Source organism: Semicossyphus pulcher, unplaced genomic scaffold (assembly GCF_022749685.1).
Source record: "Semicossyphus pulcher isolate SPU_LCO1_2020_fin unplaced genomic scaffold, fSemPul1.0.p SCAF_22, whole genome shotgun sequence".
Taxonomy (NCBI): Eukaryota; Metazoa; Chordata; class Actinopteri; order Labriformes; family Labridae; genus Semicossyphus; species Semicossyphus pulcher.
This window is the reverse complement of record NW_027211696.1, coordinates 18,651,046-18,671,217: the sequence shown is the minus strand read 5'-3', so window position 1 is coordinate 18,671,217 and position 20,172 is coordinate 18,651,046. Positions and strand designations below refer to the sequence as shown.

Sequence of the window (20,172 nt, the reverse complement as noted above, 5' to 3'; positions counted from 1 at the left end):
ATGTGAGCGCAGGACGCGCGCCGCGCTGGCAGAACCTCGTGATAACCCAGGCACAGTGATGCTGAAAGTGGCGACGTGAGGTGAGCCCGACGGAAATGACTGGACCCCCAAAACAAAGCACGAGCGAGGGATGAGAAATGCTAAATAAACACGTTTGAATGATGATGTTTTAACTGAGAAACATGCCCGGTGTGTCCGTCAGCTGGCGCGGCTGAAGCTCTCTTCCTCCTCTTCTCTCTGGATTGTGGATTGTGACAAGTGCCAGGACAGGAGCCCAAACAGGAGCAGGACTACAATAACACTCACGGATTGTCTCCGTTATCTTTGGAGGTTCCTCCAGTTTTCGCCTGACAGCTCGCACCTCCCGGAGCCAAGACGTTGTTCCCCGTAGAGCCGGGTCGCCCCAGTCCGAGCAGCGCAGTCCGTGTGGGCAGGTCGGCACTCGGCGCCCTGCAGGCCGGAGACATGATGGTCCACTGTGCCGGCTGCGAACGGCCGATCCTGGACCGGTTCCTTCTCAACGTGCTGGACCGAGCCTGGCACGCCAAGTGCGTTCAGTGCTGCGAGTGCAACTGCAACCTCACCGAGAAGTGCTTCTCCAGGGACGGGAAGCTCTATTGCAAAATGGACTTTTTCAGGTAACAGCCTGGAGTCAGAGGTTTTTATAAATGTGCTCTGATGCGCGATAATGCCACAATTTAGGATGCTACGTCAATAATTCTGAGGGTGTAATATTGATTAAAATATCAAAGAAAATAAGAGAAATTAAAAATAAATATGTGGCCTTAACTGAAATTGTTTGTGCACGTGAGGGGTCAAAATATCATCAAGTTAATTTATTTATAAATTATTTTTGTTCAAATCTGAAGAGAAAGAAAAATAAAATGTCAGCAATAACAGAGTGGCCTAAAGTGAAACTCCTCGTGCACACCAGGGGTCAAACATCACGTCAGGGGTTACAGCAGTTTGCCTTGTCGGTGTTATTCAGACGCGTTTGCATCAAATAAAATATTTTTCACGCAGAATAAAAACAGAAATGTGACAGGTAATTTTTTTAGTTTGAAACATGTTTCATGTGTCTCTATAATAAAACATTAGTCACATCACGTCCCTCTGCAATCAAATAAATGACATCTAAAATATGATTTTATTTTGTAGGCATGTGTGAGCGTTTTAATCTATTTCGCACGTGCAGACGACACTTTCCCAGCCATCAGGCCATTAACCGGTTCACAGTTCCCAAAAAGTGTTTCAGGTAATTGAGTGATAAGTGAAGCCCTTGTTTGTCCCTCCGCTCTCCCTCTCCCTCTCTCTCTCTCTCTCTCTCCTCGCATCATTTTCATTTCCATGTGTGCGTTATTTTCTCCCCCAAATTGTCTAATGACATGTAAGACACATTAGCCTTTTTGTGTGTGTGTGGACGGGCTGTTATTGGCCTCGCGCGGCCTTGGCCATCATATTAGCGCAGGTCCCATCACGCGCTGGATTTAAATGGGCGAGCCATTAGCCGGGCGAAACAGTAATCACCCTAATATGTCCATTTGTTGTGTAAGTAGAGTTGTGCCCTTTTCGCTGGGGGGGCGGCTCGGCCATGCATGTGAAAAAAAGAGGGACAGTGAAGCGATACCATTGCAAATGGAGAGACAAGCCTACATTAGTGTTAAAACAATGCTGCACAAAGGGAGTGCTTGCTTTCACCCAAAGGCTTATGCACCCCCCCTCTCTCTGAAAGGCCGGCTGGAAATCCAGGTAGGCCGAGCAGCGTGAGCCTCGAGCCTCCTTCTATTAATAAAAACAGCTGATTAATACCTGCAAACATCCACCTTTCACCTCCCTTCACAATAACACTCCCAAATCCAGCACCTTCCCTTTCTGCTCATTCATCCCGTCAAATCCGGAGGTGACTGCGGCTCACTTTATTTTGTGTTGTGTATCAAATTGATGAGTCTTCTCCCCTCCCAGTACGTCTCGTGTTTGAGCGGGTGAATATGGATTAAGAGCAGATTTTCACGCTAAGATGCTCCCACTCTGCCTAATCCTGTAATATATCCGCGGCTACAATGTGTTGATTGTCACTAATACGTTTTGCGTGGGGTTATTGTCAGAGCACCTCCATCAAAATAATGAGCAGGCACGCGGGCACGCAGGCACGCGGGGTTTACAGAGCTGCAGGTTTTAAAAATAAAAGTCTGACTTTAGTTTTTTATTATTTTTTATTTTTAACGACCTTCTTATGTTCTCCTGTTATAAATACTCTGAGTCACGTGAACATGAAGCCTTGTTTTTATTGTTTTGTTTATCGGGAATAATTGTTTCTTACATTTTACTGTAACAGACTTTAAGAAAACTAAGATTTACTATTTATTATGAGAAGGGCTTTTATTTTGGAATGCTGAGAAATAAAAAACACATTATAGTTTTTCTTATTGATTTACAATGATGCTTTTATTTTAGTTATTATAAACATATTGCTATTTTTGCATGTTGGTGTTGAAGCTCGTGTTTTGGATTTTTTTAGCGTCATTAACGTAAAATTCTGTTAATTTCTGCACAATTTAAGGAATAAGAGCTCAAATTATTCACGTCTAACAAACTAATATTATATGAATATATTATGATATATAAATAAAATGCCTTTTATTATATAATATGAACATATGAAGGCTTAAAGAGCGTAATGTGGCTTTAACGAGCATCTGATGTCGCTTCTAACAGGCCCTTTGTGCGGTGTTGTTCATCTCAGGCTTTAACAAAATAAAATCTCTCTTTTGTTAAAAATTAAGAAAATATATTTGACATTATTTTGTGGTTTTTTTTAGGCGGTTTGGCACAAAGTGCGCGGGCTGCCTGCAGGGCATCTCTCCGAACGACCTGGTGCGCAAAGCGCGCAGCAAAGTGTTCCATCTGAACTGCTTCACCTGCATGGTGTGTAACAAGCAGCTGTCCACGGGAGAGGAGCTCTACGTGATCGACGAGAACAAGTTTGTGTGCAAAGAAGATTATATGAGCTCCGGAGCCATCAAGGAAGTCAACTTAAACTCAGGTAAATAACGCGAGAATAAACCGAGATGTGAGCATGTGTTCTTTTTCCTTTTGTGTCTCGTGCGTGGATATAATCACGCGCACACATCTGACGTTAAAGAGACAAAAGAAGAGCAAAGATGGAGGCTTGAAATGTGAGATTGTTTTAGACATTTCGAGGAGTCCGTGGAGAGCATTTCACAACAACCTTGTCAGATGAGTGCTTTCAATATTTACCTTCCACAGGACAATGGCTTCCTGTTATTGTACGCAGGGTCCACTGGGGCTGTTGGAGAGTCTGTGTGTGTGCGCGTGTGCGCGTCTCTTCTCTCTGTTCATCCTTATATATGAGGACACTGTGCACTCTTCTCTTCTTCTATAAAGCCAGATGTGTGTCTGATTTCTCAGTTAAATAGAATCATTCACACGTAATATTAATGAATGTATGATTATTTTTTCGGGAGGTGCCTTTAGTAAGAAACGCCCCGTTTTCAAGGTTGACTTTGCGTATTTTTGGAAGCTATTTCCGGCATTAAATCTGCAAATAACAAATACATAAATACATTTTTAAAAGGAGAAAGATTTGATTTGATTATTGAGTCATGCATAAATAATATGCTCATCTCAAAACAGACAAGGAAAGGAGAGCAGGAAACAAAATAGATCACAAATAACATTAAAGAAAAATGGAGAAGAAGGAGGAGAGGGATATTTGGTTGGAAAAAAAGCGCAAAAATCTCCTTTTTTTGGCAGATTTTAAACCTAATTTTGGAGACATGTGTTCAGGTGTTTTGCGCATCTCAAGGCCTGCTTAAAGCCCCCTCCCCTCCTCCTCCCGGACATTTCGGATCGTGACCTTCCTCTTGTTTGTTCCCCTCAGTGTCGTCGTGTACGGATAGGAGTTTATCGCCGGATCTGCAGGACCCGATACAGGACGACATAAAGGAGACGGACAATTCCACGTCCTCTGATAAGGAAACGAACAATATTGAGAACGAGGAGCAGAACTCGGGCACCAAGCGGCGGGGGCCCCGGACCACCATCAAGGCCAAGCAGCTGGAAACGTTAAAGGCCGCGTTTGTGGCCACGCCGAAACCCACCCGGCACATCCGGGAGCAGCTGGCCCAGGAGACCGGACTGAACATGCGCGTCATCCAGGTGAGCTCCAGCTGCGTGCGTGTGTGTGTGTGTGTGTGTTGGTGCTGAAACAGGGTCTTTGTGCGCGAGACAAAGACGAATTAGAGAGAAATGAAGGATTATAAATCAGTGAAATTACTTCTTAATTTCACTCTGAGATTTAATTGAAAGACTCGTTATCTGCTGCAGAAACGTCAAAACATGATGTGATCTATTAGCAGGAAAGAGATCCATTTCAAAGATCTGCACGTGGATTGTTTGAGTCCGTTTTTTTTCAATATGAAGAAAGAAAAATCCTTTTAAATGTTTTCTTGCTTCACCAACAGACTTTATTTGCTTTTTATTTGATATAAAAACAATATTTTAATAGTAAAGACGCACGTGAGCTCTCTTTTATAGAATTAGCTCAAATAATACAGATGATAAAAAACATGTAAAATGATCATAATTAGCTTTACAGACAATTTGCATTTGATGTTATATAAAAACAGACAGATGTGGACTGTGTGGGCTTTATTTTATGGATTGTTTTCAATTATTAATAATAGAAAAATACATATAAACTGATGATAATTGTCTTCACACACAATCTGCATATAAAACATGCAAACAGATGCTGTGTGGCCTAAAATGCTGCTTTTTAATCCCACATGTCAGAAAAATCTCATGTTTGTGATTTAATTTAAAAAAAAAGAATCTCTTTTTATTTAGCACATTTTTTTATACTTTATTTTATGCACTGCTGTTTTTAATTGCACATTTTAAAGGTGCTCGCTCCACCATTCCCACAATCATAATTGCATTCCTGTTGTCCTCCAGTCTGCACGTCTGCATGTCTGCAGGCGCTCGTTCCTCCTGTGAAATTAAGATCTCGTAATCCATTTTCTTGATGCGCGGATACGACAGTGAATACTTTGTTTTGTTGAGAACATCACACAGGTTTTTGTTTCAGCTGCGCAGCCGTGAAATTAATAAAAGGTTCGTCTCGTTTCTGCCAAAAGCGAGAGAGGAACCCCGGCAGCACGCGCACAAACAAACATGTTCTGCAGGGTAACACACTGTTTTTGGACCTGTCTCAAACACACACACAGACACACGCGCGCGCGCGCAAGCGCGCTCGTTGTCTGGGTGCAGACTGTGTCAGGATGATTAGCACCATCTCTGCCAACTGTGATGTGGCTTTTTGTGCACTCGCTGTAATTATCGCTGATTTCACAGATTTACATACCACCCTCCCCTTTCCCACCTCTCTGCTCTTACTCACTTACAGCCTTTGCTTATTAGAGCAGACCTCATCTATATCATACACTGCAGCCTGTGTGTGTGCGTGTGTGTGTGTGCATCAGCAGAATCCAATCAATCAATCAGGCAGTCAGGCAGTCCCCTCCCTCCATCCATCCGTCCATCCGTGATCCCCACCCCTGTGTGTGTTTTTGTTGCTTGGAGCCAAAATGGAGTCTCTGTTTCGTCATCCTCCTCCTTCCTCGTTCGCTGCGTGTTAAATACCACGACTCTCAACACGGGGAGCCCTGCAACCACGCACGCACGCACGCATGCTGCTGCTTCTCCAGCGTGTGTGTGTGTGTGTGTGTGTGCGTGTGTGTGCGTGTGTGTGTGTAATCCCTAAGCAACGCTCTCTGGAGGGGAGCGAGAGCATTTCCATAAAAATGTACCCTACAGTTAGACGATTGTTCTCAATAAGCAGGTGTCGCCTTTGCCTGCTGGAGCACACAGAACACAGCCTAAGTGGTTTTAGGTGTTTTTTTTCCCCTCTCTCTCTCTCTCTCTCTCTCTCGCTCTCTCTCTCTGTGTGTGTGTGTGTGTGTGTGTATTTTTGTTAATCTGCAGCACAGTGGGATTCTGCCTCTGGTGTAGCCTCGCTGGGGTTGAACATACATCATTATGCAGCAGTGATGCAAGATGTGTTATGTGCTTATAATGCAGACATTCTTCCATATGGTGTGTGAGAGTTTACACTTCCTGAAACCCGCCTTTGTTCCCTCCTCAAAGACGGTTTATTTAACGCGAGAGACGAGCCTGTTTAGACTCTGATTTATGGCTCTGACTGTTTATTCAAACATGTGCGGAGGTGCGTTAAGTCGTGCTCTTATTTAACTTATTTAATTTTTAAAAAGGAAAGTGTCTTAATGACTGAAAAGTGGTGCAGAAAGTCTCTTTTTGTGTTGCTGTAGAGAGATAGACACCTCGTTTCTTTGTGCTTTCCAGAGCTATAGAGTCTACAGTGTATTATAACATTAAATATGGCTGCACAGGCTGCATAAAGAATCATATTTTGACTGATATTAGAATTGCAAAAGGATGCATTGTGAGCAGAAGTGATCATTTTTGCATCAATTTTACTTTTTAACATCATTAATGTGAATGTTTTGCTACGTCTGCAAACAAAACATCTCGACTGACACATCTCTGCAGCACAGCAGCTGCTTTGTCACACATCTTACCTTCATCAAAAACCTGCAGCTCCTGTGTTTGGGATTTTTGCACAAGGCCGTGCTGCAGTTTCTTTAACATTTTGATTAATTGCGCAGCCATTATTTCAGTCATATATCAAAGCTCTTTCCCAGCTGAGTGAATTACTGTTGAAACACGCCTCTGGTAAAAGATTGATCACAACGACGTCGCTGTGATGCTGCAGTGAAAATGTTTCTTTTGTGTTAATGTAGTGATTGTTTTTAACACGGACGATTTTTTAAGTCCTTCAAATGTTTAAATGGATTTAATGCAACTGAAAAGACGAGCCGATGCTTGTTAGACAAACTGTCACAAAGGTGTCAGAGATTTGTCGTCTGTCAGAAACAGTTTGATGTTTTTGAATCCGAGACCTTCAGAGGGCGTCAGTTTTTAAAGTTTAATTTATGGGTCCAACGTAAACTCTGTAACAGCGAGCATGAAATTGAATCGATCAGTGAAATCACCTAAAGCCATCAGGATTCAAATGAAGCTGCTAAATATTCATCTGTTTTCATTTTTTGTGCACAAAGCAACAAAGTGCGTCTTGTTCTGATTGTGATCAGAGTGTGAGTCCTACGAGGATGTGATCGGCGTTCCCGCTGCGATGTGGCAGAAGTCTGAGTGGAAACAGCGGTTTAAGGGATGTTGACATGCAGCCTGATGATGAGATCAGCCGAAAACCGTCTCTCTGTCTCCGTGCAGGTTTGGTTCCAGAACAGAAGATCCAAAGAGCGACGAATGAAGCAGCTGAGTGCTCTGGGGGCCCGGCGGCACGCCTTCTTCAGGGGCCCGAGGAGGATGAGGCCCCTGGGAGGCCGGCTGGAGGATCCCGACATTCTCGGACCGGGGGCCTACGGCTACTACGGAGGTACGTGAGCTCGTGATGACGTGTGCAGGGTCAACGAATACGGATCTTAATATGCCGTATCATTATCGCTGGGTTGGGCACAATTTTAATTAAATCTGAGTCTTAAAAAATAATTTCATATTGTACAACTTGATTGCAATCTAAAGCAGCAGGCGGGAAGTTACTGTGTATACCGTGTGTTGGCTGTTCTTATTCAGTTTGTACTTATAGAAGCACAAAGTAACACACTTCTTAGTTAACACAACTGTGAGCCAAGGTCTCACCTTTGACCTACCTTAGTGGCAGTCTGACTCAGCAGGGTGCTCAAGGGTATCTTTACACAGATGCTAATGGCTAACCTGGAAGCAGCAGCCTGAAACAGACACTGAAGGAGAACCTACAGCTGAAGCTGACGGGTACCTTCAGACAGAAGTTCAGGGGAACCTCAAAATTGGCTCTGAATGCAAACTTTACACAGACGCTAAAGGGTACCTCGAAACAGGTGCTAAAGGGTACCTAAAAAGATGCTGGTATGTGTATGTGGTTGTGAGAAAGGGTGTGTGTGCATGCGTGTGTATGTGTGTTTGAATTGACCTATCTGTGTCATTCTGTAGTATGTGTCGTAGTCTTGTAACTTGGGGATGTTTTATAACTACGTGATGCTACGTGATGCTTTAATTGTGACCTAGCTTTAAGCTAACTCTGGTACAATGCAACGAATGATAACATGCATGCTCCCTTTTCAAATAAATAAACAATTAAATTAAATTAAAATTAGATGCTTAAGGAAACCTTGAGAAAGACAATCATGGGAACCTTAAGACGGATTCTCACTGCGGCGGCTCGCTACCTCTCTACCGCTCAGCTTGCTACTGAAAATGTCTGACACATGCCCAAAGAAGAATTAATACGCCTCCAAATGTGACCCCACTTGGTGTGAGAAATTCCCCTTTATTGTCTCTAGCCGTCTTGATACACACCATGCATTTAGTTAGGTAGACTTTAGCGTAGAACACGTAGGGAAATATGACAAGCAGTGCTAACTGTGCCAAGCACAAGGAGACGATGAAGCACAGAGGAGATCCTGCAGCATTGGCACGTTTATCAATCTGTGGTTAGGGTTATATGTTGGTATGGTTGGTATGGTAACATACGCTGAACAGATGCCAAAGATCACCTCCAAACAGATGCTATATGAGACCTTGCAAAGGACACTCGAGGGTACCTTAAAGGATGCTATAGGTCAGGGGTCTCCAACAGGTAGCTCGCGACCTGGATTTGAGTAGCTTTAGTAAATGCAGCTTGAAAGCCTCTTCCCACTTCATTTCAACCAAACCCACAAATGTCCCGCCCCCTCCAATACAACATAATAGGATAGACCGATCAGCTGTCAGTAAAATACAGTGCTCCTGGCAAGTTTGTCAACGTCTGAACCTAACCAATCACAGCAGCGTTGCAGCAACCTCCATCGACAGGCCGGGGCAGTTACAGTGAGGAGTTCGGTGCTGTTAGCCTGTCAGCCAGGTTTATGATCGTCGGTGAAAGTGGCCACGCCAAGAAAAAACAGAAAACGTTCTATCTCCACGGGGAGAGGGAAAGTTTTTAGCGTGTGTGCCTCGTCTGTGGCACCAACACTTGAGTCGACAAAAGAATCAACGTGAGGCGCCACCAGCGATGTTATGCAACTACTTTAGCGCTTGGCTCTCAGATGAAGAAAGGTTGGAGACCCCTGAGCTAGCCTGACTTGAGGGCGTTTTCATGCAGACACTCAACCGTACCCTAAAACTGTAGCGTGAGTGTATCTTGATACTTTAACCAGATGCTAAAGACTATCTTAATATAGTCACCCTCTTCTACCTAACTTGTGTTAACTGCAACACAAACAGATGTGAGCTTAACGCATCTGTATGAGACACAAAAGATACCTCGTGTGTGTGTTAACTTTATGAGGTATCATACGAGCCTTTGTTAGAGGTCACGCTGCACGATGCTGCAGGATCTTCACCTCTAAATGTATTTAACAGTTTGATGAAGATGAATCTGTTCTTTGTATAACTTAAAAAAGATACTTTGTAGTTGTAACTCTCAGCAGCACTAACAGGCCTGATAGTTAAAGTGTCTGTAGGAACATTGTTCCGCGTCTGCTGCACACCACAGATGAAGCCTCCTTTTCTTCGGACGAGGAAGGTCACATGATTTTCTTGAATCTATTCATGTTTTGCACAAAGACGCAATATATGATCCATCCTTATTTTGACTCTAACCTTGGGCGCTATTCAGTCAGCGTGTAAAGAGTTTCACTTTTAGTTGGAAAATATTCTTTGGAGGACTGTTGTTAACTGATCAGAACACAAAAGTCTCGTCTGGTTCATGTCAGTGTTATCAGAAGAATGTGGTGGCATACTTCAGTCATGCGCTTCGGTTCAAAAGGAGTAGTTGAAAAAGACTTCTCTGCCAGCGAAAGAATGGAAAACTTTAAAAATAGCGAGATTTAACTTGTGAGCTGTGATGCCTCAGAAAGGTGTAACCCTTCTAGTGTCTCCTCGGTTTTTAATCCCCATGAAGCCGTGCCCCGAAACTTTCTCAGGCTGCAGCACTTCATCAAACCTCTGTGCTCACTTCTTCTGCGTCTTTTTTTTCATGAAAAGTTGTTAATTTCCTCCTTAGAAATAAAGCTGCTCCGTCTTCAACGAGTTATTCAGATGGAAAAAAGACACATTACAGTAGATTCAACAAAGTGTTAAAGCGAATATTTCTCTTCTTTCACCTGCGTATATGGGGTTAAAACTTTGCAACTATTTGTGGCATTGATCTGGAACATACAAAAGCGTGCTATTAAAGGAGAATTCAGGTATTTGACTAAAAAGAAGACTTGAAATTGCTCTTGTAGATCACTTTAACCGACCGCCATGACTGTAATTGCTGTAACTGCTGCGACGTAATCCATGCAGACGATCAAAGTACGTGCATTAAAAGTTCTTGTTTTTCTCACTGACAGGCTCAGATTGTTATTCTAAGTGGCTGACAACATTACAGAAAGGATCCCGACAGATTAGGACCTTTTAGTTAAAGAGGAAGTTTCCTTTTCAACCAGAAACAGCCATCTTTACATCTTCGACTTCAAATCAACCAGACCCCGTTGACAAAAACTGTGTTTTTATCGTGCAGAACACGGTGGAAGCTGCAGGTACACTGCTACCTTGTTCCGTATGTTTGTGTTGTGTTGTGTTCAGAGCTAAGTCTTTAAACACTGAAGTCACACAACAACACAAACAAACCAACCAGTCAAGGCAGCGGTAAACTAGCAGCTCTCGTGTTCTGCAAGGTTGAATTCAAGGTTTTGTCAATGGAGTCTGGTGGCGCTGAAGAGAACGATGTATCGGCTGTTTCAGGTGTTAAAAATGAGCTTAAAGAGCAGCTCCAGTCACGTTTTAGGACATACAAAATGCTCAGCTTGAAATAATAAATTGTGTCTGATGTGTTTTTTCTGCAAAATACGTTTAATTACCTTGGCGTCTTCTCCCTCATTAAAAATTACAGAATCTGCAAAGGCCCCGCCCACTATGCACATTTCCAACCGCCTCCTCTGTCACGAAACAAAACACGTCTCTGCCGTCGTTTAGTGGCAACTTGTTGAGACTTAGCTAGCTTGAAATGTAGTCATTAGTAGTAACGTTAACGTTTGTAGTCACGTTGACGGTTACAGCTTGCGCGCGCATCACCAAAGTGATTGCCATAGGTTACACATAATGATATGCATAGCGTCACCCCGTCCATTAACGGGATTGGCTCCTTAGGTTTGTGACATCACAAACCTGCCAATCTTAAAACGTGTCATTCAGCCTGTCCTTGGTACACTGCAGTTTAACAGCAGACAGGCCCAGCCATGGAGATGACTGCTGATGTTGTCCCTGATATGTTCATGAAGAACACCACACGGAGATGTTTACAAGGTTACACACTGGACTTTCACTGGAGGGGGTCTTTAACAGACGGGTCTATCTCTGTAAGGATCCTCTCTGTAATATTATCAGACACCTGGAATAACAATCAGAGCCCTTTTAGTGAACGTGCCTTCGCCCACAAGGATTACTCTGCAGCCATTACATCTGTTTTGACACAATCTACTGAAGCAATTCAAAAACATTTTAGTCGTTTAGACCCTAAAACATGGAACAAAATTGGTCCCAGGTTTAATTCACATTTAAAATGTTAATTTCTCTTAAAACGTCATGCTTGATTTTTGCAAATATCTGTGGCTGTCAAACTGGGAAACACTCTCTCCATTGGTCGCTGCAGATGAGGCAAACCTTCATTGTTGTTTTTCTACAAGTGAAAATGCCAAGCCGTTTGCTTTACACTGTGGTTCTCTGCTTACAGGACGTGTGTTTGAATACAATTTGATCTCCAGTTGGTGTAAAGACGCCTAAATCAATATTCTTTCAGAGGAAAATGCTCGTCAAGACTACTTGAAGGAAAATCGAGCATTGTATTTTAGCCTTTATTGGTCGCATGGACCGAGAAAGAGTCTTTCTGTAGACAAAAGCAGGTGGGCAGCAGATAATAGCACCATGCTAACGCTACAAAAGCCTCACAGTGACGTGGAGGAATAAGACTCACCTGTCATGTGTTTATCACAAGTCTGATTTCATGAAAAGTGTGAGAGTCGTGGTTTTTATACAGCTGCTGCACGTCAACCTGAAAGACCCGGGCTTTGAGGATACAATGCACCGGAGCCGTCAAGGCTGCAACGCTGGGAGTGGGAGGGGAAAAAACAGAGGACAAAAACCATCAACACTCGCGCTCTTCTCTCTTCACACGCTGCTTTTCACACTCTTTTGTGCCGCCGCCGCCGCAGCAGCAGCTCAGGCCGCTCTGCTCGCCTTTATCTGAGCTCGCTGCTTCCTCCTCTGTCGCTGCTGAGAGGGAGGAATGCCTGTGTGTGGTGGTGCGGCTGCATGTGTGAGTGTAATTATAGTTTGCAGAGCCAACGCCCCCCCCTCCCCTCCCTCTATCATCCCCACACACACACTTCACACAGGCCACAACACAGGCTTGTTGCTCACCCTCAAGGTCGGCCAAACGCGCAGGGGCCTGTTTGTGATCAAATAATTAGCTTGTTTGTGAAAGTCATGTCAGGTCTTATTGTCTCTGCTGATCATTTTCCAACAGCCGCGTGCAACAGCAAATAAAAGCAGAGGTTATAATTAGGCAAAATATTTCCTGATATCTAACCTGTTAGTTTTCTGCCTGGAACAGGCGCGCGAGGAGCAGATGGGCGGGTGGAGAAACGCGAGAGCAACATCTGGGGCACCGAAAGAATCCCGTCATCGATGTGGGATGAAGGCGGTGCTGAGACAGAGGAGTTGTCGTAACTGAGTTGGAGCGGAGCGAGGGCGCAGAATTTAGGGAAGAATTTGGGAGAGGTGTGAAGCAGAAGGCAGGTGGAGGTGTTTAATTGGAAAAGGATGCAAAGTGTGTGTGAGGTAATTGGCTGCATGGGGAGAGGATGGATTATAAATTGTTTTGCAGTTTGGTTTCTGCTCTTAAAATATACTTTTTGCGGGTCAATATGCAAAAATCAGTACCGCTTTGCTTTCTTGAGATGATGAGAACATTGAAACCGTCCTCATTGCGCTCTGCTGCCATTTAGCTTAGCTTAGCATAAACATTTGAAACAGAGGGGAGCAGCCTTGGTGTTGGTTGAGAAACCTCTCACGTTTTTCTTGGGTCCCACCAAACTCAGGCTGCAGCAACGCTGTCCTTGAAAATGGTGTTTAATGTTAACAGGAACTCTGAAACACTGACAGCTCTGCAAAAGAAGATTTCTGAATATTTTTATTTTTACAAACACACACAGAAAGAACCGAGCAGGCTGCCTCATTGCATGATCAAAGTCTTTTTTAGCGTCAAGGTTGCTAGCTTGGATCTTTTTATCTTATGGAGCAGCAACGATTTTTCATCATCATCGTCGTCATCGTCTTATTCATGGTGGTTTTCGCGATATTTTTAGTTTCAGAATCGTCTGATAGTCTTTTGTTTAATAAAAAGTGAACATTTATCTGGACGTTGGATTGCTTGTTGGAACGATACGCGTCAAAGTACAAGCCCACTAACATTTTACAATCTCAGTCGCTACACACAGAGAGCAGAAGGGAAGGTTCAGGCTTATACACGAGGTCTACTTGAGTCAGACTGGTTGAAAGCTAAACATCGATTAATTATATACGTTTGTTTATGTCCAGAAAACAAAAATTAGAATGAGTCTTTCTGCTAGGCTAAGCTAAGCTAACTGCGTCTTATGGTTTCTGTAACCTTTCCCACTGGTCGAAACACTCTGCTTTTTTGCTCAATGTGAAAGGTTACAATCGACATTCAGACCCGGGTCACACGACTCTGCAGTATGGTCGGGTAATTATCGCCTGTTATCGCATTGATGGGAACACAAAACCTGTGACGACACACTAATCTCCGCCCCCTCTCCGGCATGATGCTATGCTCCGTCGGTAACTTCTGTGACTCCTCCTAGTTACAAACTCCGCCCGTCTCTGTCTGAGCAGCGCTCGAACATCGTTCCAAATCTGTCGACGAGGTTAATAAACGGACTGAATGAGTAAAAGATACAAGAAAGACCTAACCACCGTAACATCTTCACTGTTTACTAACTCTGTCTCCGGCGTGTTTGTGACGTCAGACGGTGACGCAGCAGAAAAGAGACCGACAGGAGGATACTTCACTGGCAATGGGAAAAGAGACAATCAGCATCTATAAGCGGGTCTTCCCGGGTCTGAAAAACCTGCGTCAACGTGTTAATTCCGGAGGGAAAGGGGTTTAATATTTCACAAAACTAGGATGCCTTTAAAGTTCAGAGGAGCGACTCTTACAGTGTTGGTTAACCAACGGCTAAATGCCAAATACAACCCACAACAGCAAACTCAATATGATGACACATGCTTTCGGGCTGCTCTGAGGATTGACTGAGAGGAGCTGAGTTGCTGCTTGTCCACATTTGTGTCTTGGATTCTTGGTTGGATACAACAAAGCGTCTGTTTACCAAATCACAAAAAGAGAGAAAGCTTTTCGTGTCGAGTTATCTGCCAGTACTTTCTGCTTTATTATACAAAGTTTGAAGATTTTTGAAGATGTTTTTGCCTCCAATTGAAGCAGATGAACAGAATTTAGTTTCTGGTCGTCACTGCACTGAAGTTTAACTTCACTCTTTATTCACAGACAGTCCTCTGTCATATATAGAAATCGTTCACAGTAAGATTAATTTATTAGACATTTTGGAAATATTTTACCAGAATCAATATTCCTTCTTCCTTCGGTTGTGTTTGGTTGGTGGTGGGAATCATGGAGAGGAATATCGTGACACCAGGGTTTATAAATGTTTGCATATCTAAACTACCGACCCTTTGACCCTTTGTCTGTCACCCTGGTTCTAACGCACAGCTTTTCAGATTTCAGACTCTGTACGCTCATAAATAACGATAGAAAATGCTCCACCTATCAGCGTGGGTACACCTGCAGACATCAAACATTAGTCGGGGCCCCGAATCGTGCTGAAACCTCTCACAGGAATAAACATGTCAGTCAGCGTTAGAGGTTATTTGTAAATCCGAGCGCGTGCGGCAGATTTTCTGTGAAAGCAGGAATTTGAGCTGTTTTCTGTCATTAACGTGTCACTTTGTGCTGCAGCACCTGCGAGTGAACTCATCAAGCTTTGCTCAAATGTTCCAGAGAAAAGGGAGTTTTTATAAACCTGACGTCAAAGTTTAACGTTGGTCCCGATGGAAACACGGTGATTATTACATCATAAATTATCTCGATATAATCCCGACATTCTTGGTCCACTGAGGCTGAATCCTACACACTTTGGTAACCTTGTGGTTTCGCTGTAGCACCCCTTTTTTTTTAAAGATAATTTTTTGGCTTTTTATGCCTTTATTTAGAGAGAGGACAGAGGATAGAGCTGGAAACAGGGGAGGAGAGAATGGGGATGACACGCCGCAAAGGGCCGAGGGTGGGGGTTGAACCCAGGGCCGCCACATTAAGGACTGTAGCCTCTGTAGGTGGTGGCCGATTTAACCACTGAGCTAAACCGCCGCTGATATTTGCACCCTTTAACTCAAACTCTTACAGAGGTTTGGATACAGTGTAAAGAAGGAATGTCTCTGGCTTTGTGCGTAGATGTTTTTCTCACTGACAGTTTACAGGAAGTGTGTGTAGCGTCCATGTCTGAAAAGTGAAGCCAATGCAAAGTTCCTTTAAACGGCACTAATGGTTAATTCTGAGAGCCAGCGGGCTACAAATTGGTCAATTTCAAGCAAAAATGCCCCAAAAAGCCGGTTCCAGACGTCTGAATGAGTTGATTAGCAGCATTTTCTGGTGAATTTGAGTTTTAACCGAGAATCTTCTGGTTTTGGACTGTTGGTCTGACAAAGCAAGCGATGCAAATTCATCAAATTTTGCTTTAGGAACTTGCGATCTCGCACCATGAATCAGGAAATCAATTGAAAGTGACTGTTAGTTGCTGCCCAAGCCGCACTGCATGCTGGGAATAATGGAGCGTGATCCGTGCGGCTCGGGAAATAGCCACAGCCCAGTGATGTACAGGAGCAGGGTTGTAGCTGGAAGCTGCATCAGACATGACGGAGCGCAGGGAGAGATGCGGCTCACAGGAGCCGGCGGAGCTGCAGGGAGGCTGGAATCTCATTTTGGAGCTCCTCATCCAGATCCAGAAGTTTGAGCGGGGGAATCCATCGCAGTGCACGCATGGCTGCGAGCTGAATGAGTGAGGGAGACGAATGCAGTGTGTAAAAGGCGAGAGAAGTGAGGTGGAGAGGTGTGGAGTTGTTTATACACTCAAATGAGGCTGTTGGAGACCGGTTGGTTGGAAATTGGACATGATCAATTTACCCACTTAGGTAGAGGTGGAGGTGGGTGTGAGATTGAATGTGAACGTTTTTATGCAAATGATTTGATAGAAAGTCTAACCTCGTGTGTTTTCTGTCCCTCCGCAGAATACCAAGGCGACTATTACGGACCAGGAAGCAACTACGACTTCTTCCCCCACGGCCCTCCATCCTCGCAGGCGCAGTCTCCAGCCGAGTCCCCTTACATCCTGGGCTCTGGCCCCGGAGCCATGGAGGGCTCGGGCCACCACCCTTCAGACGACCAAAGGTTCACGGACATGATCTCCCACGCGGAAACCCCCAGTCCGGAGCCGGGCTTACCCAGCTCCCTGCAGCCTGTCCCGGGGGAGGCTTACGGGGGCGGCCCCAGTCCTCCGTTCTCCTTGGCGAGTAACTCCAGCTACAGCGCTCCCATGTCGCACCAAGGCCCCGAGATGGGGGAGACCACAGCCTGGTAGAGGACGAACGCACAGAGCAGGGACCATTCCCGGGCTGACAGTCAGCCTGGTTAATTCAGGAGAAACAAAAACAGACACTTTGTGGAGTGAAAAGTACAGCTGGAATTTCTACGGAGGACTTTTTAAAACCACGGACAGATTTTCACAACAGATGGACACAGAGACCGAATAAAGAATGGGACAGCCTGCAGGAGAAACATAATATTTGCTGCCCAGTAGACACTCCAAAGCATATCCCTTCCTGGATTACTGGACTTGAATTATTTCAAAATAAATGTTGCGATTCCACCCAGCAAAAATGCTTCATTCATCGCCTCCCCCTTTATCTCCTGGATACCAAAGGGGACATCTTCAGTTCTCTCACCACTTTATTAAAACGTTGCTTTAAAGCGATATGATTTCTCGTTCCGTCTCTGTTGCTAAGTTTCCAGCACACGCTCGATATTAAGAAGACAAAGGACCAGGTTTCATACATGCTTTAATCGAGACACGACAGTCAAAGTCACCGCTTTAAACACTCTCATCTGTGCGTCAAACGTCAAAACAAAGGCTGCTTTTTCACACACAAATACACACACACTCTGGCACTGACTTCCTCCAGCGCACATCTCAGCTATACGTCCGTTAATGCACAAAAAGTGTTCTTGATCATAGCTCAAAGGAAGGATGTCTATACCATTATTCAAAACACGTACACAATTATACAGACACTTGTACTCACTCAAGCGTACGCACACACACAGGCGCACACACACACACACACACACAATCTCACACCCATCCAGCCCGGCCCTGATAGTTCTGCTCCACAGACTGCTTCACCTGACCTTCCTTTTGTTACTGTCCCTTTTAAAAAACATGTTTTAATGGAAATGATTTTGAAAAGAACATTGAACCCATAATGGAGAATCTCCTTCAACAGCTGAGGTCTCCTTCCTCTAAAGAGAGAAAACAAAAGAGGGGGCAGACAACATCTGTGACATTACCGCTGCATGTCTGCTCTGAAGCACTCATTGCCATCTAGTGGCCTTAAAACACACAGAATTAAAAACCTCAGCTCAGTCCGGCTGTGTTTACATGAACATCTTTGTGCCGTAGAGGACAAATTATGATTATTTTTTCTTCCTGCTAAATAATGCCGACAGATAATTCTGCAGCTTCAGGGCCAAGTGTCATCGGGGCCTCTATTTGAAAAGTCAGCCTTTGTGAAGCGACGTTAAAGGAAACAATATTTTCAGCTCTCTGAAAGGGGACACACACACACGCAACCTGAATTAGCTGAAATGATTTCATAAAAAAAACTTTCTGTTTCATCACACACAACATGTCTTAAACACGTGTACCGCTGTCCGTCCACAATGAGTTCCCTTGAGTTTCCTTCAGACGTTGTATAAGATCTAGAGAGAGTGTGTCTTATTTCTGATGTACTGAGATATTCTTGGATACAAAAGTGAGTGTGTGCGTGTGCGCGGGTGCTTGTGAGTGTGCGTGAGTGTGTGCGTGTGCATTTAAGAGGGGGGGAAGGGGACAAGGCTGTATTATTTCTATGTAAATAGCACTGGTAATAAAACCTTCTCTTACAACTTGAGAAGCTGACTGTCTTCTTAAACATCCTCACACAGTTTATCTTTAAGTACAGTTAGGCCTACTTGTTTAGGTCATTTTATGCTACTTCATAGCTACACTACGCTACATTTCTACACCACTACATTTATTTATGAGTTACCCACAGGTCTTTGCAATTTAAAAAATTCCTAATAAAATATGGCGCATTGTTTAAAATAAACTACCCTACAGCAAATCATTTCAAACAGCTACAACATGCACTCACCGGCCACTTCATTAAGTACACCTATGAGTATATATATATATATATCTATGTACGGTGTCCTTGAGTGCCGAGAAAGCCGCCTTCAAATAAAATGTATTATTATTATTATTATTTAAACCTGAAAAATCTAATGTAATCCAACACACCAGCTCAGCCATAAGACTTGCTTTTTAATGCCTGTAATGTACAGGCTGAGGTGTTAATGTAATGTTACTTCATCATCAAGGTCATAACTGGTGGTGGGGCTGCACTGAGCTGCATTATATTCAGAGGTGTTCCTAATACTCTGGCCCCCCTCATGTATGTAACCAGGGAGGACAGAAAATTAGAGACTCATCGATCTCAGTATAATTCAGTTCAGTACAACACCACCTTTAACCACGGCCTCAGTAATAAACATGATTGAATTTACACACTTCTGACTCTCAACAAAACAAAACAAAACTTCAACAGACTACACGGCAGCACTGTGCAAGGATCTTTCTCTGATAAGCCTATTTTACATGTTACACCACATCCATGCCTCATACTGCGTTCACACAGAGTGCGAAGCGAATATTCACATTGAAGTATAAGAGGCGAATGTTCGCCCTTCGCATCCAGAATAGAGGAGAGGAAGCGGGGCTTATCTCCATGGTTACCAACAGCGTTTCTTTCTATCATTTCTTTCGGCAATCAACCATGTCCGACTTCCCTACTCGACATTGTACCTGCTGTGGGAGTCCGAGATGGGTCGGAAAACCAGACGCTGTCGTGTGCGGGTTCATGACACCATCCGAAGACGAACACAGCTGGGAGAACACCACTGCCTTCTCCAGGAACTCCGAATTGAAGCTGACCGGGGTCCAGTTTGATGACCTGCTAGCCAGGGTTCGGTGGCAGGATAGGACATAGACTGTATATCAAGAGCTGCTGTGACATTACCCAATGATTTGTTGACGACCACTAAGATAGCGACGAAAATTAGCTGAGGTGACGCCTAGCTTAAAACTAGCCGCATGTACCCCTCACTCAAAGCAGCCATGGCCTTTATTATGCATAAATTTAGGTCTTAATATAATTAAAACAGGTGAGTTATATCAAATTATCCCCCTCGTACCGTTGTTATAGACGGGTAAATCAGTTACATTTTGCCGTTAAGATAAGAGTCTGTTGAGACTGACTCACTTTCGGAGCCAGCCTCAAGTGGCCATTAAAGGAACTGCAGTTTTCTGCACTTAAGTGGTTTTACAATGATGTATTAAATCAAATATTATAGCTTTATAGATTATTTAAAGACCTTTCATTTATATACATATAATGTTCACAGGTAGGCTAACTTTTGGGTTATTATACTGTAAACCTTTTGGCTAGCACAGTTTCCTTTGTGAACATTCTGCACACACTAATAAGCACTTTGACTACATATCATACAGATGCTACATGTGTACTGTAAATCTGCTTTAATTTGTGTTTTTGGCCACTTGGGGGACGTGCAAAGGCTGTAAACAC

The 20,172-nt window shown here is 43.8% G+C and overlaps 1 protein-coding gene across 1 annotated transcript; it reads left to right on the top strand.

The window, feature by feature from the left end:
* Positions 1-465: 465 nt before the first annotated feature.
* Positions 466-18,380, top strand: lhx5 (LIM homeobox 5). The gene is made up of 5 exons (XM_069673606.1): positions 466-638; positions 2,820-3,043; positions 3,902-4,179; positions 7,333-7,498; positions 16,501-18,380. The coding sequence occupies exons 1-5, from the start codon at positions 466-468 to the stop codon at positions 16,848-16,850; spliced, it is 1,191 nt and encodes a 396-aa protein (XP_069529707.1). The 3' UTR covers positions 16,851-18,380.
* The last annotated feature ends 1,792 nt before the right edge of the window (positions 18,381-20,172 follow it).